Source organism: Elephas maximus, chromosome 14 (assembly GCF_024166365.1).
Source record: "Elephas maximus indicus isolate mEleMax1 chromosome 14, mEleMax1 primary haplotype, whole genome shotgun sequence".
NCBI lineage: Eukaryota > Metazoa > Chordata > Mammalia > Proboscidea > Elephantidae > Elephas > Elephas maximus.
In genome coordinates, this window is record NC_064832.1 from 93,105,920 (window position 1) to 93,129,838 (window position 23,919).

The 23,919-nt window shown below is 44.8% G+C and overlaps 1 protein-coding gene across 4 annotated transcripts in view; it reads left to right on the forward strand.

The window, feature by feature from the left end:
* FARP1 (FERM, ARH/RhoGEF and pleckstrin domain protein 1) overlaps positions 1-23,919 on the forward strand; it is a 380,271-nt gene that overhangs the window by 341,194 nt on the left and 15,158 nt on the right. For all 4 annotated transcript variants that reach the window (XM_049853257.1, XM_049853260.1, XM_049853258.1 and 1 more), the window contains exons 19-24: positions 1,769-1,899; positions 9,510-9,578; positions 9,835-9,924; positions 20,819-20,901; positions 20,981-21,093; positions 21,515-21,681. In XM_049853257.1, coding sequence (XP_049709214.1) covers positions 1,769-1,899; positions 9,510-9,578; positions 9,835-9,924; positions 20,819-20,901; positions 20,981-21,093; positions 21,515-21,681 — 653 coding nt within the window. The remainder of the gene's footprint in view (positions 1-1,768; positions 1,900-9,509; positions 9,579-9,834; positions 9,925-20,818; positions 20,902-20,980; positions 21,094-21,514; positions 21,682-23,919) is intronic.

Genomic DNA, 23,919 nt, shown 5'->3' on the forward strand with positions numbered 1-23,919 from the left:
TTAAAACATTGGCAATTCATGGAAGTAGCACAGATATGGCTAGTGACCTGGACTGCTGTAGACGGTCAGTCTTTAAAACAAACCCTGTTGTCTCATGCCTCCATGTCTTTGTATATTCTATTCCTTCTGCTTGGACTCACTACCACCACCTCCCATTCCTTCCCTGGCAAACTCCTCCTCGTCCTTTAAGCCTCAGCATCTGCCCAGTAGTTGAGGTTGAGCTGACCTCGTCTACTTTGTCTTATTGTGTTGGCACTGCCAGTTGCCACCAATTGGCCAGGCCTGGACGAGATGACCCAAGGCCTCTCCCAGCTCTGAGGACTCTCTACATATACGTTACTCATGAGGGTGAAGGAAATTTGTGGTTTTGTGTATGCTGTTCTTGGCAGATTTCTTTTTTACTCTTTTTCTAAATAGTCTCCAATGGAAATAGTATATTGCTGATAATTAAACGGAAAACTGCAATTGTTACCTAGCTTAAAACATCAGGTGCCATCATTGTAGAAATGTTGGGGAAGACAAGGTGTGTCTGAACATAAATTCCCTGAACATGACGGCTCCAGGTGTGCTGCTCCAAGGACCCCCTGCCCTGTGAGCACCTAGGGGGCAGGACGCCATCTTTTTTCTCTTAGAGCTTCCTCACTCCCACCCACTCAGCATTTGGTGCCCAGTAAATGCTTATCAAACCCAATCAGGTGATAATGTCAGAAGATTGAGCAAGCCCTAGGGCTTATCATTATGGCTGAAAGCATTCTGGGATAAGCCTAAGCCAGGAAGCATTTAAGTTGCCTTCCCAGGGAGAAAGCAAGAAAACAAAATGCTTCACTTCCTCCAAAGCTGAAGTGCTGAAGGGAGGCAGGGTATTTAGTATTCTGAAGATTAAAGTTCAGTCTGCAAGCATTTCTTGCTTTTCTTGGCAAAAATACACAAATGCTTGGGGGGAAGCATTGAATTTATGTTAATGGTGGTGAAATATTTTGGAAAAGGATAGGGATAATGGTGATCCAACATGAAAAATGTAATCAGTGTCACTGAATTGTACGTGTGGAAGTTGTTGTGTTGGCGAATGTTTTGGTCTGTATATTTTCATCACCATTTAAAAAAATACACAAATGCTCAGCAGTATGGCTCTGAGTGCCTCTCCCAACTTGTATTAACTGGACAATAGCTCTTTTACGTAGTGGATGGCTTACTGGCTGAGAGAGATGTGCCCATATTTGGGAATAAAGTTTAATTCTGTAGTTTCCCTTTGCAGCCATCTTGGTAAACAGTATAATGCCAGCACAAGGAAGAAATGCGTGCACTAGAATGGTAGTTACCCAGAAGTGTTGCCAATGTCAATTAGACCCTGTCACAAAAAGACCCCTACTCTGCCCCCTGTGGCATTTTTATGCTCACTCTGCTTTATAGGTAACAGGAGGGAGAAGAAAAATCTCTACCCTGAGAACAAAACAAGGCACTCTCACTCCCCTGCCCCTCATGCCAACAAATGATTGTAACTGAAGGACACCTGTATGCCACGTAGCTATAAATGGGTCATTTACATTTGCCAGATGCCTTTGGGAAACCCAAGTACAGCAAATGCATCCACAAAGTAAATCACTCAATTTTTATTATAGAGAGATAGCAATGTTTTTCTAGAAGGATAGTTTCTAACAGTATGGCTACTACAGGATATTACCCTTAAGAGTTGAGCTGAAAGATGTTGGGGGAGAAAAGACCCTTGTCTGCTGTTAATGGCGGGTTTTGTGTCTTTTTCTTTCGTTAGCTGCTTTGGCAGAGATTACCGAGATGGTGGCACAGCTTCACGGTACAATGATCAAAATGGAGAATTTCCAGAAGCTGCATGAACTCAAGAAAGATTTAATTGGCGTTGACAATCTCGTGATTCCAGGAAGGGTGAGTGGCAGGGGTCTCGGTATGCCAGAAAGGAGACATTGAAGTGACTGAGATTTCAACCCTTTAAATATTAACACTCCCAAGTCAAAATATCCTTATTCAGAAACGTCTTCCTTTCACGTGACAGACAAATGGGAAAACACCTCAGACGTTACCGTGTCGTTGAAAATTAACAAAGTTAGAAGGAGATAAGGAATCCTTGGCCCTCATGCTCCGTTTTTCTACTTATTGGTTGGTTTGCTTAGTTACTTTTTCCCTACCATATCTGAGAGAGGATTTGAGAGAGCTTATTTTTTTAAAAATTAGCTAAATGAAAATGGAAGATAAAGTTAACAAAAATTGGATAAAACGGCGATAGAAAGCCAGAGAAAAAGCTAGTGCATGAAAGCATGCTGTAAGTCCCCATGCAGGTATGAAAAGTATTTTTTAAAGATGCAATTTTCTATACATAATTTAATTTTAGCTGGAAATTAAAATAACATTTTAGCCAGAAAACAGTTCTGGGAGTGATGCGAGTTCGTTTATGCTGTTAACTTTCACCTGACCAGCACCCTGCATTACATGTAGGCCGTTCACAATAAAACAGGGCCTGGTTACAAAAACACGCTCATTTCCAGCCAGCCGGGACCATAACAACTATAGCAGAGGCTGCCTTTTTTCAATTTCCTTCCTAGGAAGCTGTTGCCCAGGAATCAAAAATGTTATTCAGTTCCTGCGCCTCTTCACATCTCTCCACAGCCTCTTTAACCCCGATAACCGTTTCAAACTGTATGTCACCTGGGCTCGCGCGATCATTTTAATCTCTTTGATCTCCTGCATGCTTGCCTTTCCCTTCAGACCGATATCCAGGGTTTCAGGGGATTCGCCTTACCTGCAAGGCAACTGCCCTGGAAACTTTAAATTTATCAATTCACAAGGATGAAGAACCCTCCCTGTGCATTTGGGTATTTTTGTCAGGAAGCCTAATTATAAAAACCGACCAGAAAACAAGCTGTGGGAGATTGTCAGAAGAGTTATGGGTAAGAGGTGGGTGGAAATTAAAGCTGGGATTTGGCTGAACTCTCTGGTGAGAAAATTCTGCCAGGCCTTAGCACGTAATAGCCACGTTTACCCATCCATGTGGAACCCTTAGAAAAACCCTGTGGAGTCAATGTAATTTTCTCTTAATTGTGAACGTTATGAAATATTTAGCATACCATACTGCAGGACGGAGCATTTGTAAAGAATCTAATACTTTGAGGAACTAGTCCTCGTGGCATAAAGAAAAGAGCGTTGGATTGGAGTATGCGAGCCTGGGTTCCAATTCTACTTCTACCAACACCGGCGTGTTCACCGCCAGAGCGTTCCTTCCTTTCTGTGAGACGGGGGTATCCTCTCCCTCGTAGGTCGGAAGGATAAAATGGGATTTAACTTGTAAAAACGACACCAGACAGAATCGACTCAACAGCAGCAGGTTTGGTTTTGGTTTTATTAGTTCACACAGCATAGCGCTGCAGGAAGCATCATAAACCTTTAGCCACATACCAGTTCTATCATCTGCCCACTGTCCGGAGTTACCTAGTGCTCCCGTAACAAAAAATGCCATGAGTGGCTGGCTTTAAAGAACACTAATTTATTTTCTCACAGTTCTGGAGGCTAGAAGTCCAGATTCAGGGTGTTGGCTCTAGGAAAAGATTCTTCTTTGCCTCTTTCAGCCCCTAACGTTGTTGTTGTTAGGTGCCATCCAGTCGGTATAGACTCATAGCAACCCTATGTACAACAGAGCGAAACACAGCCTGGGCCTGCACCGTCTTCACAATTGTTGCTACGTTTGAGCCCATTGTTGAAGAGGTTTTTTGGAGCAGATTAGCCCAGTGAAATATCATTTTTGATTTCTTGACTGCTGCTTTCATGGGCGTTGATTGCAGATCCAAGTAAAATGAAATCCTTGACAACTTCAGTATTTTGTTTATCATGATGTTGCTAATTGGTCCAGTTGTGTAGGTTTTTGTTTCTTTTATGTTGAGATGTAATCCATACTGAAGGCTGTAGTCTCTGATCTTCATCAGTAAGTGCTTCAAGTCCTCCTTACTTTCAGCAAGCAAGGTCTTCTTCCAATCCTGATGCCACATTCTTCTTCATATAGTCCAGCTTCTCAGATTATTTGCTCAGCATACAGATTGGATAAGTATGGTAGAAGGATACAACCCTGACACACATCTTTTCTGATTTTAAACTACATAGTATCCCCTTGTTTGGTTCAAACAACTGCCCTTGGTCTGTGTACAGATTCTCCATGAGCACAATTAAGTGTTCTGAAATTCCCATTCTTCGCAGTGTTTTCCATAATTTGTTATAATCCACACAGCGAATGCCCTTGCATAGTCAATAAAACACAGGTGGACATCTTTCCTGGTATTCTCTGCTTTCAGCCAGGATCTGTCGGACATCAGCAATCATCTCCCTCCTTCCACGTCCTCTTCTGAATCCAGCTTGAATTAGGCCTGTTCCCTGTCCATGTGCTGCTGCAATTGCTTCTGAATTATCTCCAGCAAAATTTTTACTTACGTGTGATATTAATGATATTATTGAATAATTTCTGCATTCTGTTGGATCACCTTTCTTGGGAACGGGTGCACATATGGATCTTTTCCAGTCGGTTGGCCAGGTAGCCGTCTTCAAAATTTCTTGGCATAGATGAGTGCGAGCTTCCAGAATTGCATCTTTTTGTTGAAACATCTCAATTCATATTCCATCAGTTCTTGGAGTCTTGTTTTTTTGCCATTCCTTCAGTGCAGCTTGGACTTCTTTCTTTGGTACCATCAGTTCTTGATCATATGCTACCTCCTGAAATGGTAGAATGTTGGCCAGTTCTTTTTGGTACAGTGATTATTGTATTCTTTCCATCTTTTTTTGATGCTTCATGTGGCATTCAATATTTTGCCCATAGAATCTTTCAATATTGCATCTCGAGGCTTGAATTTTTTCTTCAGTTCTTGGGCTTGAGAAATGCCGAGCGTGTTCTTCTAGGTCTTTGCACATTTCATTATAATACTTTACTTTGTCTTCTCAGGCTACCCTTTGAAATCTTCTGTTCAGCTCTTTACTTCATTGTTTCTTCCATTCACTCCTAATAGCTGCCAACAATCCCTGGCATTCCTGGGCTTGTAGATTCACCCACTTTCCTTTTCACAGTGGTTAAGAGCTATGCCTGCTAACCAAAAGATTGGCAGTTGGAATCCACCAGCCGCTTCTTGGAAACCCTGTGGCTCACTATGAGTCAGAGTCAACTCAACTAAATGGGTTTTTGGTTTGGTTTCGTTTTCACATTGTCTCTCCCCCATATGTCTCTATCTATTCTGTTCTTTTTCTAAGACACCACTCAGAAGTAATTGGGCTTATGCTGGGCCCTCATTAACATAACAAAAGAAACCTTTATTTCCAAACAGGGCCATATTTACAGGTATTGGGGTTAGGACTTCATTCAACACGTATTTTCAGGGAACATAACTCAATAGATAACAGTCATTATTTTTAAAGGTGAAGTCAGAATTGGGGTACTGGTTATAACTGAAGCCTAACTTTGTTTCTGTATATTTTTGCTCCATAAGCTGCTTCTTATGCATTCCTTGTTTCAAGTCAGCCCTGAATGAAATGGGAAGAAGGAATCGGAGGCCCTTAGAGGGAAGCGTTCTAAGATAGAGCACTCCTGCACCAAGCCCAATGGATTATCCTTAGGGGGTGTCAAATTATTGAATAACCTAATGGGTAGAAGGAAGGCTCTGACAGACTTGTCTACATACAGAATTTGAAAACTAGAGATTCAGCACATAGTTTTAGAGGCGCCTCCTCAGCTACCTGAAGTCTAGCTCCTAACATGTCCGTCAGGCACAATTCCGGACACTGTCCACTTGGGTCAGGCTGAGATGCACCTGGAAGGCAGGATTTCCCCCTGGCGCAAAAAGGCCTCAGGGCACTTTGGCCTGAGCCAGGCCCTCAGCGGGGTGCTTCTGTATCCCCGGGATGGTGTGCCTTAGAGAGTTTTCTAGGAATAGCCTTCGAGATAAGAGGAGTGCATTATTTTTTTGGCTTTTTTTTTTTTTTAGTTGTACCTTCGACGAAGGTTTACAGAGAAAACTAGCTTCTCATTAAACAATATACAGATTGTTTTGTGACATTGGTTGCCAACCCCACGGCATGTCAACACTCTCCCCTTCTTGACCTTAGGTCCTCCATTACCTGCTTTCCTGTACCCTCCTGCCTTCTCGTCCTTGCCCCTGGGCTGGTGTGCCCATCTAGTCTCATTTTATATTATGGGCCTGTCTAATCTTTGGCTGAAGGTTGAACCTCAGGAGTGACTTCAGCACTGAGCTATAAGGGTGTCTGAGGGCCATACTCGGGGTTTCTCCAGTCTCTGTCAGACCAGTAAGTCTGGTTTTTTTTTTTTTTTAAGGCATGATTGTTTTTAATTAAACAGAGCAGAATGGAAGCAGAGGCTGAAAGGGGAGTGTTCACTTTTTTTAAAACATGTAAGCCTGGACACCCTTGGATTTCCCTCCAAAGAGGAGCAGCTTGAACTTAAGAATACTAGGGACCTTTAGTCGATATCCTGTTCCATGGTTTAAAAAAAAAAACAACATAATTCTTGGCGAGGGGCATTTTCCATCCCGAGCCCTCAAACCTGGGTAGGTGAATCCACTGCTCTCTGCTTCCCGCTGCTGAAGCCCGTGGAGGGAGCCCTGCCCCTTCTCTTACTTCTGCAGTGCTCCTGGCTACGCTGTCTCCTTCTTCCCACACGGAACAGCTGAGTCCCCTCAGCACGGTTAGAAAACGCATGTGAGTGTGAACAGAAGGGAGAATGGCTCTTTCAGGTTACCGTGCCTCATTCTGTTACCCTTCCGTTATGAAAACGGTTTCCCTAAAACACTATTTCCTTGTGTAACACTGTTGATGTCTGATATCATCCAGGAGCCATGGTGACTAAGTGCTGAAGTCCTTGGCTGCTAACCGACAGGTTGATGGTTCAACCCACCTAGCGGCTCTGCAGGAGAAAGACCTGGGGATCTGGTCCTGTAAAGATTACAGCCTAGAAAACCCTGTGGGACAGTTCTACTCTGTCACATGGGGTCGCTATGAGTGGAAAGTAACTCAAGGGCACCTGATAAACAACATCATCCATCTCAGGGACCTCCAAGTGTTCCTTAAATGTTACTTTGTTGATCTCCAAAATATGACAGTTCACTTGCTGGCAGACATGGTCTGATTCCGTTTCATAAAGGCCCAAAGAAGGAGATGAATTAGGCTGTGTGGAAGTCTATACAATCAAGATGAGTTGGTGGGGCCCTATTCTTAGTTCAGGAGCTTCCGTGAGCATGGGGAAAAAACAAAGAACGAAAAAAAGAACAAAAACGAATGCAAGTGTGTGCCAGATATCTATTATTATGTAACAAACTAAAACCAAAGTAAAAACCAAAAATAACCAAACCCATTGCTATCAAGTTGGTTTTGACTCATGTTGACCCCATACGTTACGGAGAATTGCTGCACGGGGTTTTCCTGGCTGTAATCTTGTTGGAAGCAGATCTTCTGTGGTGCTGCTGGGTGGGTTCAAACTGCCAACCTTTAGCTTAGTAGTCAAATGCAAACCATTTGTGCCACCCAGGGACCTGGTGGCTGAAAACAGCCTTTTGTTATTTCTGAAGATTTTGTAAGTCGGGAATTTGGGCAGGGCTTAGTTGGATGATTCTCTTGCTCCCTGTAGCATTGACAGAGGTCCCTTGGTGGCATCCCACTGAAGAGCGGGCTGGTCTGGAGAACCCAAGGCTGACACCATGGCAGAGACAGCTGGAAGGCTGGGCCCAGCTGAGACTGTGTACCAGGGAGCCAATGAAAGGCCTCTCTAGCATGGGTTCAGGCTAGTCATACTGTTTTACTCAGTAGCCCAAAGTTCCAAGAGCAAGTGTTCCCAGGTACACAGTGGAAGCTACATATAGTTTTATGACCTCGCTTTAGAGGTTATATAGGATCACTTCCATACTCTATTGGTCAAATCAGTCACGAGCCCACCCATATCCAAGGGGAGGGGATGTAGACCGCACCTCTATGGGAGGAATGTCAAAGAACTTGCAGCCATGTTTTAAAAGTGCTGCTGTGGAAAAGAGATGGGCAGTTCTTCAAAAGAGTTAAACAGAGTTACCAGATGACCCAGCAGTTCCACTCCTGGGTGTACCCCCAAAAGAAAACAGATGTTCAAACAAAAACTTGGACACCAATGTTCATTGCACCACTGTTCACAATACTGAAAGGTAGAAACAACCCAGATGTTCATCATGAGTAAAGGGATAAACCAGTTGTGGCCTGTGTATACAATGGAATATTATTCAGTCATAAAAAGTGTAGTGCAGACATTATACTAAGTGAAAGAAGTTAGACACAAGAGATGCCATATTGTATGATTCCATTTATATGAAATATCCAGGATAGGTAGTTCGTAAATTCAGAGAGCAGATTAGTGGTTGCCAACGGCTGGGAGTGAAGAGGGGACAAGGGAGGGACTGCTTATTTGTTTTACTTTTCCATTTAGAGTGATGAAAATGTCCTGGGACTCAATAGTAGTGATGGTTACGCAGTATCGTGAACATACTAAATGTCACTAATGGCAAGTTTTTTAATGTATTTTACCACAATTAAAAAAGAAGCGCCCTGGGATGCTCCATGCTCTCTAGAGTTTACCCATAACAAAAACCAAACTCATTGCCACTGAGTCGATTCCAACTCACAGCAACCCTGTAGGACAGAGTAGAACTGCCCCATAGGGTTTCCAAGGAGCGACTGGCAGATTCAAACGGCCGACCTTTTGGATAGCAGCTGAGCTCTTAAGCACTGTCTGAGGGAAAGTATAACTTGAGATGCAGAGCTTTGTAGATACGTTTGCCTCGCCCTTTCATCTTAGAACACAGTGACTGGTTTTAAAAAAAAAACAGAGTTTAAATCAGGGAGAAGATGCCTGTACCCATTAAACCAGTTGCCCTCGAGTCAGCTCTGGCTGAAGACAACCCCATGTGTGTCAGAGTAGAACTCTATACTCCAGAGGGTTTTCAGTAGCTGTGATCTCTCAGAAGTAGATCACAAGTCTTTTTTCTGAGGCACCTCTGGGTGGGTCCCAGCCTCCAGCCTTTCAGTTCATAGCTGAGCGTGGTTCCACCTCGACCCCTAGCACTCTCATGTAACTTAGTGTGCAAGCTTCCCTGGCCACCTTTTATAGCCTCATTCTTTGAAAACTGGTTGGGACCCTGGTCATTCCCCTCCTCATTGGGGTGTCCCGTATCGCCTAGTGGTAAAGTGTGTTGGCACCATCCAGGGGGCTTGAGTGTGAATCCTGCCCACAGCACTTAGTTCTCTTCTGTTGAAGGGGGGGCGGGGATGCCAGCACCTGCCTCATAGGCTCCTGGCAAGAAAGAGATGATGCTCAGAAATGGCATAGCCCAGTGTCTGGGACATAGTGAGCACTCAGTAAATACTATAATTGCTGCCACATTAACGTGCAAGGGACCCAGGCAGGAGGAAGGCCGACTCTCCACGTTTACACAGGTTTGTGTGCTCTCAGCACTCCTTGGTTGTTTTCTCTTCAGGAGTTCATCCGCCTGGGAAGCCTCAGCAAGCTCTCTGGGAAGGGGCTACAGCAGCGCATGTTTTTCCTGGTAAGTGGCAGGAACTGCTCGTCCTCAGCATAACCCAGCAAAGCACAGGGAACCGTGGGGCAAGCGAGGGTCCCTGGGCTGGAACTCCGCCCCCAGGAACAGGGCCTGGATGACAGGAGGAGCAGCCAAGGTTGACCAGACTTAGTCACTGGGATAAACGAATAGTAATGAAAATTTCTGGAAACATACTGACTGTGTGTACCGGTTTCACCTGGAGTGCCCTTCATCTCAGCCACACTTCTCCTTGCTTCTCTAGTTCAACGATGTCTTGCTGTACACAAGCAGAGGGCTGACAGCCTCCAATCAGTTCAAAGTCCATGGCCAGCTCCCCCTCTACGGCATGACCGTGAGTATGCGTGTGGGAGCCAGATCTGGGCCTTTCCTCTTGGCTGCTTAGATGCTTAAACCAGTTAACCATAAAACCCAAACCCACTGCTGTCAAGTCAATTCTGACTGATAGCAACCTTGTAGGACAGAGTAGAACTGCTCCATAGGGTTTCCAAGGGGTGGCTGGTGGATTCAAACAGCCGACCTTTTGGTTAGCAGCCGAGCTCTTAACCACTGCACCACCAGCGCTCGGAGTTAACCATAGGTGTATGTGTATGGATGTAAGTGACTGTGTGCACATATATTCAAATATATAATAAAGCACACTGCCCAGTCCTGCACCATCCTCACAATTGTGGTTATGCTTGAGCCCATTGTTGCAGCCACTCTGTCAATCCGTCTCATTGAGGGTCTTCCTCTAAGCACACAGAGGACACAATTATGGATACTTCTTAGACATAACCAACACCTCTTGCGATTGGTTTCCTGAGTTTGAAGGATTAGGACCATAGTCTTGTGGGACATCTCAGTCAGTTGGCATAATATAGCTTTTAAAGTTTATGTTCTGCATCCTAATTTGGTGAGTAGTATCTGGCGTCTTAAAGCGTGGGAGTGCCCATCTAAGATACAACTTTTGGTCTGTACTCCTCTGGAGCAAAAGGGAAAGAATAAACCAAAGACTCAAAGAAGAAACTAGTCTACAGGACTAATAGTCTACACAAACCATGGCCTGATCTACCCTGAGACCAGAAGAACTAGATGGTGCCCGGTTACCACTACCGACCGTTCTGACCAGGGCCATAATAGATGGACCTGGATAGAATGGGAGGAAAATGTGGAACATAATCTCAAATTCCTTAAAAAAATTAAAAACCTACTGGACTGGTTGAGACTGGAGGACTCCCCGAGATTGCCCTGAGATACTCTTCAAACCTTGAACCAAAACTAACTCCTAAGGTCACCTTGTAGCTAAATAAGAGACTGGTTCAAAAAATAATATCACCAGTGAGTACTATGCTCCTTTAAAAAATCACCTATACATGAGACTATGTGGGCAGCTCCTGACTGGAGGGGGGATGAGAAAGCAGAGGGGGACAGAAGCTGGCTGAATGGACCCAGGGAATACAGGGTGGAGAGAAGGTGTGTGGTGTCTAATTAGGGGGAGAGCAACTAGGAGTACATAGCAAGGTGTATATAAATTTTTGTATGAGAGACTGACTTGATTTGTAAACTTTCACTTAAAGCACAATAAAAATAATAATCACCTATATAAGACTAAATGGCCAACAATTACTTTAAAACAAAGATAAGACTGTAAGGGGCAGGAAAACTGCTTTAATGGAATTGGAATAACCAGAATGGAAATATCGAGAATGTTCACAAATTATGAAGAATATAACCAATGTCACTGAACAGCTTGTGTAGAAATTGTCAAATGGGAACTAAACTGGTGTGTAAACCTTCACCAAAACCACAAAAAAAATTATTTTAAAAAAAAAGGGGGGCCAAGATGGCTGACTAGGTAGATGCTACCTCGGATCCCTCTTGCAACAAAGACTCGGAAAAACAAGTGAATTGATCACATACATGACAGTCTACGAACCCTGACCAACAAACACAGATTTAAAGAGTTGACCTGAGTGACAGAGACCTAGAACGAAAAACTACGGGGAAGCAGCGACTGTTTTCGGAGCCTGAAGCCAGCATCTCAGTCAGGAAACCTTGGCGCCAGGCCTTGGACTGGGTGCAGGGGAGCTGAGCATGCCATCCTGTGACGGCGCAAACACGGGGCGCAGCCCTAACCCCCTGAACTGACCTCGGGGGAAGCCCAGCCAGTGCACACAGGCAGCGCAGCAATGCGGCTGACAGGAGGAGAAGTCACTGGGAGGCAGCGACTGATTTTGAAGCCGGGAGTGCGGCATCCCAGCTGGGAAACCTTGGAGCGGGGCTTTGGACTGGGCACAGGGGAGCTGAGCACGACATCCTGTGATGGCGCAAACATGGGGTGCAGCCCCAGCCCCCTGAACTGACCTCAGGAGGGGGCCCACCTGGTCTGTGCGGGTGGCGTGGCGACACGGCTGACGGAAGGAGAAGTTGCCGGGAGGCAGCGACTGGTTTTGGAGCCGGGAGCGCAGCATCCCAGCCGGGGAACCTTGGTGCGGGGTTTTGGACTGGGCGCGGGGGAGCTGAGCACGACATCCTGTGATGGTGCAAACACGGGGCGCAGAACCAGCCCCCTGAACTGACCTGGGGGGGGCAGCTGGTCCGTGCAGGCGGCGCGGTGATGCGGCTGGCGGAGAAGTTGCCGGGAGGCAGCGACTGTTTTTGGAGCTGGGAGTGCAGCGTCCCAGCCGGGAAACCTTGACGCTGGGCTTTGGACTGGCAGCGGAGGAACTGACCGCGGCTTCTGAGACAGTGCAAGTACGGGACGCAGGCCTGACCCTTGGGGGCAATCTCTACCCAGCCAGCGCACACAGGCAACGCGCCCCTCAGGAATCTCAGATAAAACAGTCATCCCAAGCAAGATAAGTAACTTTGTCTATATTCCGGGGTGCTACTCTCTCCTGTTTTTCTCAACCCTCCCCTCCCCTTCCCAGGTGGCTTCATTAACATTGGAATTTCCTGTGCCAGAGGGAGAACTACTCTGCGGTTTTTCTTTTCCTTTTTTTTTTTGGTCTTTTCCTAACCCATTCTTCTGGCCTGAGAGAAGCAACCACAAAAAATCCATGGACCAAAAATCCTTCCCTAATTGGACTAAAAACACAGAACTAGCTCCAGCCAAGCATATGTGATCCACAGTCTCAGGCTTTCATCCCTACAGGGAACAAGGTGGCTATTATAATGCAAAGGCATTTCTGATAGGGATCTGACTGCATTTGTTTTAGCTCATTTACTGGAAAGACAAGTTTCCCAGGTCTCATATCTCTGCATATTCAACAGAGCCCTCACTGACCCCAAACAGGGAACTGAGGGCTGAAGCTCCCCCCAGACCACCTAGCCTCCTGCCCTAGGGGTCTAAGGAGGGTGACACCTACCAAGGTGTAGAGGTACTTGCATTGGGGGCCTAAGGTACAGCTGCAGAGCCCACCCACCAAGGTGCTTTAGGAATAGAGACACATCTACCTCACTGACACTTGGGGGAAGCCTATCAGCATCCTGCCCCCCCTGGAGTGTGAACCCCAGCTGCTACTAGAATCTGGTGCACACAACTATCACCACTACTTCTCGAGGTGGATAGGTGTTAGGGTAGCACACACTTGATGACCCAAAATCAGATTCTACTCAAGAATAGTGAATGGACTCAGGCATATATATCTGGTAACAGCCCAAAACAGCTGGTAATAGGTCATAAGTGAGTCAAGGGCTACAACAATCAAGACAGCGCAATCTAGTAGCCCATCTACGTATATTGAAAGAAAATAAGACAAGACTGAGTGAGCAAATATAGAATAAATCACTACAATATCTTAGTGATGGCTCAGAGGCAGCAGTCGATATCAAACCACGTAAAGAAGCAAACCATGACTGCTTCTACAACCCCCTAAACTAAAGAATCAAAATCTTTCCCAAATGAAGATACAATCCTGGAATTACCAGATACAGAATATAAAAAACTAATTTACAGAATGCTTCAAGACATCAGGGATGACCTCAGAAATGAAATAAGGCAAGCTACAGAAAAAGCCAAGGAATACACTGATAAAGCAGTTGAAGAACTCAAAAAGATTATTCAAGAACATAGTGGAAAAAGTAATAAGTTGCAAGAATCCATAGAGAGAGCATTCAGAAATCCAAAAGATTAACAATAAAATTACAGAATTAGACAACGCAATAGCAAGTCAGAGGAGCAGACTCGAGCAATTAGAATGCAGAGTGGGAAATCTGGAGGACCAAGGAATTAACACCAATATAGCTGGAAAAAAATCAGATAAAAGAATTTAAAAAATGAAGAAACCCTAAGAATCATGTGGGACTCTATCAAGAAGGATAACTTGCGTGTTATTGGAGTCCCAGAACAGGGAGGGATAACAGAAAACACAGAATAGTTGAAGATCTGCTGGCAGAAAACTTCCCTGACATCGTGAAAGACGAAAGGGTATCTATCCAAGATGCTCATCGAACCCCATTTAAGACTGATCCAAAAAGAAAAACACCAAGACATATTATCATCAAACTTGTCAAAACCAAAGATAAAGAGAAAATTTTAAAAGCAGCCAGGGATAAAAGAAAGGTCTCCTACAAGGGAGAATCAGTAAGAATAAGTTCAGACTACTCAGCAGAAACCATGCAGGCAAGAAGGCAATGGGATGACATATACAGAGCACTGAAGGAGAAAAACTGCCAGCCAAGGATCATATATCCAGCAAAACTCTCTCTCTGAAATATGAAGGCGAAATTAAGATACTTACAAATAAACACATGCTTAGAGAATTTGCAAAAACCATACCAAAGCTACAAGAAATACTAAAGGAAATTGTTTGGTCAGAAAACCAATAATATCAGATACCAGCACAACACAAGGTCACAGAACAGAACATCCTGATATCAACTCAAATAGGGAAATCAGAAAAACAAATTAACATTAATTAAAAAAAAAAAAACACTCAAAACAGGGAATCACTGAAGTCAATATGTAAAAGATCACAATAATCAAAAAGAGGGACTAAATACAGGTGGCATAGAACTGCCATATGGAGAGGGATACAAGGCGATATAGGATGATACAAGTTAGGTTTTTACTTAGAAAAATAGGGGTAAATATTAAGGTAACCACAAAGAGGTATAACAACTCCATAACTCAAAATAAAAACCAAGAAAAATGTAACGACTCAGTAAACATAAAGTCAAATACTACCAAAATGAGGAACACACAATTTACAAAGAAAAACGTCTCAGCACAAAGAAGTAAGTGGAAAAATGAAATTGTCAACAACACACATAAAAAGGCATCAAAATGACAACACTAAAAACATACTTATCTATAATTACGCTGAATGTAAATGGACTAAATGGACCAATAAAGAGACAGTCTCAGACTGGATAAAGAAACATGATCCGTCTATATGCTGCCTACAAGAGACACACCTTAGACTTAGAGACACAAACAAACTAAAACTCAAAGGATGGAAAAAAATATATCAAGCAAACAATAAGCAAAAAAGAAGAGGAGTAGCAATATTAATTTCTGACAAAATAGACTTTAAAGTTAAATCCACCACAAAGGATAAAGGACACTACATAATGATAAAAGGGACAATTGACCAGGAAGATATAACCATATTAAATATTTATGCACCCAATGACAGGGCTGCAAGATACATAAAACAAATTTTAACAGAACTGAAAAGTGAGATAGACACCGCCACGATTATAGTAGGAGACTTCAACACACCACTTTCAGAGAAGGACAGGACATCCAGTAAGAAGCTCAATAGAGACACAGAAGACCTAATTACTACAGTCACCCAAATTGACCTCATTGACTTATACAGAACTCTCCACCCAATTGCTGCAAAGTATACTTTTTTTTCTAGCGCACATGGAACATTCTCTAGAGTAGATCACATATTAGGTCATAAAACAAACCTTTGCAGAATCCAAAACATCGAAATATTACAAAGCATCTTCTCAGACCACAAGGCCATAAAAGTGGAAATCAATAACAGAAAAATTAGGGAAAAGAAATCAAATACTTGGAAACTGAACAATACCCTGCTGAAAAAAGACAGGGTTATAGAAGACATTAAGGAGGGAATAAAGAAATTCATAGAATGCAACGAGAATGAAAATACTTCCTTTCAAAACCTCTGGGACACAGCAAAAGCAGTGCTCAGAGGCCAATTTATATCGATAAATACACACATACAAAAAGAAGAGCCAAAATCAGAGAACTGTCCCTACAACTTGAACAAATAGAAAGTGAGCAACAAAAGAATCCATCAGGCACCAGAAGAAAACAAGTAATAAAAATTAGAGCTGAACTAAATGAATTAGAGAACAGAAAAACAATTGAAAGAATTAACAAAGCCAAAAGCTGGTTCTTTGAAAAAATTAACAAAATTGATAAACCATTGGCCAGACTGACTAAAGAAATACAGGAAAGGAAACAAATAACCTGAATAAGAAACGAGATGGGCCACATCACAACAGACCCAACTGAAATTAAAAGATTCATACCAGATTATTATGAAAAATTGTACTCTAACAAATATGCAAACCTAGAAGAAATGGATGAATTCCTGGAAAAACACTACCTACCTAAACTAACACATTCAGAAGTAGAACAACTAAATAGACCCATAACAAAAAAAGAGATTGAAACGGTAATCAAAAAACTCCCAACAAAAAAAAAGCCCTGGCCCGGACGGCTTCACAGCAGAGTTCTACTGAACTTTCAGAGAAGAGTTAACACCACTACTACTAAACGTATTTCAAAGCATAGAAAATGACGGAATACTACCTAACTCATTCCATGAAGCCACCATTTCCCTGATACCAAAACCAGGTAAAGACATCACAAAAAAAGGATAATTACAGACCTTTATCCCTCATGAACATAGATGCAAAAATCCTCAGCAAAATTCTAGCCAATAGAACTCAACAACATATCAAAAAAATAATCCACCATGACCAAGTTGGATTTATACCAGCTATGCAAGGCTGGTTTAATATTAGAAAAACCATTAATGTAATCCACCATATAAATAAAACAAAAGACAAAAACCACATGATCTTATCAATTGATGCAGAAAAGGCATTTGACAAAGTCCAACACCCATTTATGATAAAAACTCTCAGCAAAATAGGAATCGAAGGAAAATTCCTCAGCATAATAAAGGGCATCTATACAAAGCCAACAGCCAACGTCACTCTAAATGGAGAGAACCTGAAAGCATTTCCCTTGAGAACAGGAACCAGACAAGGATGCCCTTTATCACCACTCTTATTCAACATTGTGCTAGAGGTCCTAGCCAGAGCAATTAGGCTAGACAAAGAAATAAAGGGCATCCGGATTGGCATTGGCAAGGAGGAAGTAAAATTATTTCTCTTTGCAGATGACATAATCTTATACACAGAAAACCCTAAGGAATCCTCCAGAAAACTACTGAAACTAATAGAAGAGTTTGGCAGAGTCTCAGGTTATAAGATAAACATACAAAAATCACTTGGATTCCTCTACATCAACAAAAAGAACACCGAAGAGGAAATAACCAAATCAATACCATTCACAGTAGCCCCCAAGAAGATAAAATACTTAGGAATAAATCTTACCAAAGATGTAAAAGACCTATACAAAGAAAACTACAAAGTACTACTACAAGAAACTAAAAAGGACCTACTTAAGTAGAAAAACATACCTTGCTCATGGATAGGAAGACTTAACATAGTGAAAATGCCTATTATACCAAAAGCCATCTATACATACAATGCACTTCCGATCCAAATTCCAATGTCATTTTTTAATGTGATAGAGAAACAAATCACCAACTTCATATGGAAGGGAAAGAAGCCTCGGATAAGTAAAGCATTACTGAAAAAGAAGAAGAAAGTGGGAGGCCTCACTGTACCTGATTTCAGAAGCTATTATACAGCCACAGTAGTCAAAACAGCCTGGTATTGGTACAACAACAGGCACATAGACCAGTGGAACAGAATTGAGAACCCAGATATAAATCCATCCACATATGCGCAGCTGATATTTGACAAAGGCCCAGTGTCAGTTAATTGGGGACAAGATAGTCTTTTTAACAAATGGTGCTGGCATAACTGGATATCCATTTGCAAAAGAATGAAACAGGACCCATACCTCACACCGTGCACAAAAACTAACTCCAAGTGGATCAAAGACCTAAACATAAAGACTAAAACGATAAAGATCATGGAAGAAAAAATAGGGACAATGTTAGCAGCCCTAATACAAGGCATAAACAGAATACAAAACATTACCAAAAATGACGAAGAAAAACCAGATAACCGGGAGCTCCTAAAAATCAAACACCTATGCTCATCTAAAGACTTCACCAAAAGAGTAAAAAGACCACCTACAGACTGGGAAAGAATTTTCAGCTATGACATCTCAGACCAGCGCCTGATCTCTAAAATCTACATGATTCTGTCAAAACTCAACCACAAAAAGACAAACAACCCAATCAAGAAGTGGGCAAAGGATATGAACACGCACTTCACTAAAGAAGATATTCAGGCAGCTAACAGATACATGAGAAAATGCTCTCGATCATTAGCCATTAGAGAAATACAAATTAAAACCAGGACGAGATTCCATCTCACTCCAACAAGGCTGGCATTAATGCAAAAAACACAAGATAATAAATGTTGGAGAGGCTGCAGAGAGATTGGAACTCTTATATACTGCTGGTGGGAATGTAAAACGGTACAACCACTTTGGAAATCTATCTGGCATTATCTTAAACAGTTAGAAATAGAACTACCATACAACCCAGAAATCCCACTCCTCGGAATATACCCTAGAGAAATAAGAGCCTTCACACAAACAGACATATGCACACCCATGTTTATTGCAGCTCTGTTTACGATAGCAAAAAGCTGGAAGCAACCAAGGTGTCCATCAACGGATGACTGGGTAAATAAATTGTGGTGTATTCACACAATGGCATACTACGCATCGATAAAGAACAGTGACGAATCTGTGAAACATTTCATAACATGGAGGAACCTGGAAGGCATTATGCTGAGCGAAATTAGTCAGAGGCAAAAGGGCAAATATTGTGTAAGACCACTATTATAAGATCTTGAGAAACAGTATAAACTGAGAAGAACACATACCTCTGTGGTTACAAGGGGGGAGGGAGGAAGGGTGGGAGAGGGTTATTTACTACTGATTAGTTAGTAGATAAGAACTACTTTAGGTGAAGGGAAGGACAATACTCAATACATGGAAGGTCAGCTCAAGTGGACTGGACCAAAAGCAAAGAAGTTTCCTGGATAAACTGAATGCTTCAAAGGTCAGCGGAACAAGGGCGGGGGTTTGGGGACCATGGTTTAAGGGGACTTCTAAGTCAATTGGCAAAATACTTCTATTATGAAAACATTCTGCATCCCACTTTGAAATGTGGCGTCTGGAGTCTTAAATGCTAACAAGCGGCCATCTGAGATGCATCATTTGGTCTCTACCCACCTGGATCAAAGGAGAATGAAGAACACCAAGGTCACACGATAACTATGAGCCCAAGAGACAGAAAGGGCCACATGAACCAGAGACCTACATCATCCTGAGACCAGAAGAACTAGATGGTGCCCGGCCACAACCCATGACTGCCCTGACAGGGAGCACAACAGAGAACCCCTGAGGAGCAGGAGATCAGTGGGATGCAGACCCCAAATTCTCATAAAAAGACCATACTTAATGGTCTGACTGAGACTAGAGGAATCCCGGCGGTCATGGTCCCCAAACCTTCTGTTGGTCCAGGACAGGAACCATCCCCGAAGACAACTCATCAGACATGGAAGGGACTGGACAGTGGGTAGGAGAGAGATGCTGATGAAGAGTGAGCTAATTATATCAGGTGGACACTTGAGACTGTGTTGGCATCTCCTGTCTGGCGGGGAGATAGGAGGGTAGAGAGAGACGGAAGCTGGCAAAATTGTCACGAAAGGAGAGACTGGAAGGGCTGACTCATTAGGAGGAGAGCAAGGGGGAGTACGGAGTAAGGTGTATATAAGCTTATATGTGACAGACTGACTTGATTTGTAAACGTTCACTTGAAGCTCAATTAAAAAAAAAAAAAAACCCCGTTTACCAGTTGCCGTCGAGTGAACTCCACCTCGTGGTGACCCCACGTGAGTCAGGAGCAGAACTGTGCTCCACAGAGTTTTCAACTGCTGATTTTTTGGAAGTAGAGCACCAGGCCTTTCTTCCAAGGCACCTCTGGATGGACTGGAACCTCCAGCCTTTCAGTTAGCAGCCAAGCACATTAACCATTTGCAGCACCCAGGGACTCACCTTTAGATACAAGCCAGACTGAAGGGAGCATAAGCCACAGACACCAGACGGCGCGGAAAGAAAAGGAGAGAAAGTGCAAGCACCACAGATGCCATCGTTACATGGGAAGGCTAGGCTCAAGACGGAAGATCCTCCATTCTTCCTGCGCCTTGCCCCCAAAAGGACAGACCTCATTAGGGCTTTTCTAGAGCAGCACGTATCTGTTCCTTCTAGAATCAAGTGGAGAGGTAGGTTGCCTTTGGCCACGTGGGGTGATTTTGCCCCTCACTGCCCTGTGCCTTGTCCCTGTGGTCCTGAAAGGCGATTGTTACCATACACATGGAATAAGAATAATAGAGCCCAGTCAACAGAATGGAGCCCTGGTGGCGTAGTGGTTAAGAGCTCAGCTGCTAACCAAAAGCTCTGCAGTTCCAGTCCACCAGCTGCTCCTCGGAAACCCTACGGGGCAGTTCTACTCTGTCCTGTGGGGTCGCTATGAGTCAGAATCGACTCCAAGGCAACGGGTTTGGTGTTTTTCTATCAACAGAAACTAGACCAGTGAGCAGCCTCTAATCTTTCCCCCCCAAGATGTGTTCATAGGTGGGTGTCTCCTGGAATGCCTTGGTCAGCAGACACAGAGCTCCTTCACGGGATTAACCTCCTGCCTGACACCCACGCTCTTACCCATGTTTGGGTAGAAGGAAGCTCTTGGGCTCTGGCAAATACATTCAGTGTGTGTTCACCTTCCTTTCCTTTTCCTGGTTTTGATTTTTCTTGCCAGGTGCCCCTTCTCCCTCTGCAGGGGCCACCCAGTTCCTCCAACCCCAGCTGGCTGTTTTTGGCCTTCTCTTCAGCAGCTGCCCCAAAGGCCAGTTTAGTGAACAGGTCAAACTAGGTTGAGAGTCTCACTCGCCACTTGGCAGTAATGCTGTGAACTTTTGTCTTCCCACAGATAGAGGAAAGTGAGGACCAGTGGGGGGTGCCCCACTGCCTTACGCTCCGGGGCCAGCGCCAGTCCATCATTGTGGCTGCCAGGTAACGCAGAAGGGACCTCTTAGCTCTTAACCTCCTCCTTGCTGTTGTCTGGAAAGCTGACGGCATTCTCTGCCCCCAGTTCACGATCCGAGATGCAAAAGTGGGTTGAAGACATCCAGATGGCCATTGATTTGGCAGAGAAGAGCAGCGGCCCCACCCCAGAGTTACTGGCAAGCAGCCCCCCTGACAATAGTGAGTATTTATCGCCTCAAGGACTCATCCATGGACCGGGAAGGGATACTTCTGGTTTTAAAGGAGAGCATCACGTGGAATTTAAAAATATTCTTGAGGGCCACATTTGTGTATAAAGTTAAACTCTAGGAACTTCCTTTTTCTGAAGGTAAAATCCTTCAGACAGCATGAGGGAGCAGGGAGGTCGTCTTCTGCCGGCCAGCAAAATACTGCCACTTGTAATACTGATGTCACATCTGTGGGCGAACGGCCATCCGCAGGCGCAGCCGGGGCACCTGGGTGCAAGGGGTCCCCGGCACTGGAGCTGAGGGGTCACTCCTCTGCGTTTTGGGACATCATACAGTGTTAGTTTGCTTGAGTTCCCCTCCCATCCCCTTCCTGCACCCCAAGTACGAAGCGCTGCCCCCTCTGCCTTCTGCAGAGTCCCCGGAAGAGGGCATGGCCGTCGACCAGGAGTCCGAGGACGACCTCAGCGCCTCGCGCACATCGCTGGAGCGCCAGGCCCCGCACCGTGGCAACACCATGGTGCACGTGTGCTGGCACCGCAACACCAGCGTCTCCATGGTGGACTTCAGCATCGCTGTGGAGGTACTGGGGGAGGGCGCGGGGCGGTGGGGCGCAGGGCGGCAGGACACAGCTTGGCCTTCAGTGTGCGCTTGCCCAGGCGGGCCCCTCTGGTCCAGGTGTGGGGAGCCTGTCATCCGCACCTGCTCATTGACCGCCCCACGGAGTCTGCTGGATGAAGGTGGGGCCCAGTCCACTCCCGATATGTGTGTCAGCCATTCAGGGTGGAGCTGGATGTTGTCCTCCTGTTAAATGCAAAGCCTTTCGGGTCCCCTTCCCCACTTCCCCGGCCTAATGCAATTGCTGTCAAGCCCAGTTACAGCGTGGACTCCAACTCGTGGTGACCCCACATGTGTTAGAGTAGAACTGGGCTTCATTGGGTTCTCAGTGGCTGGTTTTTGGAAAGTAGATAGCCAGGCCTTTCTTCGGAGGTGCCTATGGGTGGACTCGAACCTCCAGCCTTTCAGTGAATGGAACCGTTTGCACCACCCAGGGACTCCCCATCAGCTTTAAAGAGTGATGGTTTTCTTTTTCTTCTGGATGTGTCCACCCTTCCCTTTCCTCCATGGAGTCAGCTGTCAGGGCAGAAACTCTTTTTCATGTAGGCCACACTGTGCCTACACCCACGCACCCACTGCCATCCAGTCGATTCTGACTTCAGCCACCCTACAGGACAGAGTAGAATTGGACATAGGGTTTCCAAGACTGTAATCTTTATGGAAGCAGACTGCCACATCTTTCTCCCACGGAGCAGCTGGTGGGTTCGAATTGCTGACCTTTCAGTTAGCAGCCGAGCTCTTTAACCCCTGTGCCACCAGGGCTCCTAAGTGCAGCTCCAGGGCCAATGTTCCTTCATAATCCAGTTCACGTGTCCCTGGGCCCACAAGTGAACAAAGGAGGCGGTGAAGAGCGTGAGCAATGGCAGGCAGCGCCAGCTGAGGGTCATAGGTTAGCTGCAGTTCACCCAAGACCCGGAGAAGGCAGGAACGCAGGGCCTGGGCCTCTCCTGGTAGCCTCTGAGAATCATCCCGGAAGTGGGCTTTGGTAGGGGGACTTCCCCTGGTTGTGAACCTGACGTCCTTCCAGGCCTCTCCCAACCCCATTCTTTCATCGTTCTCTAATCCAGGGCCATAATCCCTTTTCAGAAAATCTTCAAACCCAGAAAGCTCTAAAACTGGGAGGTTTTCTTCACAAACCATTTGGCAGCAGAACCTGACCTGAGTGAGGCTATTTGTAGTCTGTATCATGTGTGTGAATACTCGTATTTCACTACAGAACCATGAATGTGTTTGACTGTGGGTTGGTGCCCCAGACCCCACTGCTGCGGGGTATTATATATAATAAAGTTTCCGTCAGGTCGACTCTGGCTCATGGCGACCCCACGTGTATTAGAGTAGAACTGTGCTCCATGGCATTTTCGATGGCTGATTTTGGGGAATTAGATCACCAGGCTTTTCTTCTGAGGAGGCCTGTCTTCTGAGGCGCCTCTGGGTGGACTCGAGCTTCCAACCTTTTGGTTAGTAGCCAAGTGTGTTAACCATTTGCGTCACCCAGGGACTCCATTTTATAATAAAGGCACTGTATTACCTAACATCTGAAAAGTTCTGAACTCCTGAACATGCCTGGCCTCAAAAATGTCACAAAAGAGACTGAGAGCCAAGAACAGCCTTTTGTTTGGTTTTTAAACCAACAGTATTGGGGACACGCCAGACATTTAAGGATCGTCTGTAGGGATTCTCTGAAATGATTCTAGAAGTCACATCAGTTTCGTGAACCTGCGTTCAGAGTGTTGCTGCTATACAAGAAAAAAAAAAAAAAATTTTTTTTTTTTTTTTTTTTTTAAAAGGCGTTCTAAAATCAGTTCCTGCTTCTGAAAGCGTCTCTAAGGGGCCATGTCCAGGGCTTTCCCCCTCCACACCGCTTTCTTCCCAGCTGGCCCTGAATGGAGGCTCTGCCATCTGGATGGGGCTCCCTCAAGTGTGCCTGGCCTGCTGTCGACAGAGGGCTTTTCCTCTCTGGGCCTCTGCTTGGTCCCCCAGCAGGGCTGGCCTCTCTCCTTCTGACAAGCTCACTGTGTGCAGGGCTCTGCTTCCATTTCACATGCCCACTGGGTCTGCTTACAAAGCTCGCCCATCTGAGATTTCTTCCAGGGACGCGGATTACCGCTGTGGGACAGGGGTTCATGTACAGAGGGGGAGGGGAAAAGCCAGTGACCACAAGAGTGGGAAAAAAATACGTCATCACACCGAGTGGAACATCCCA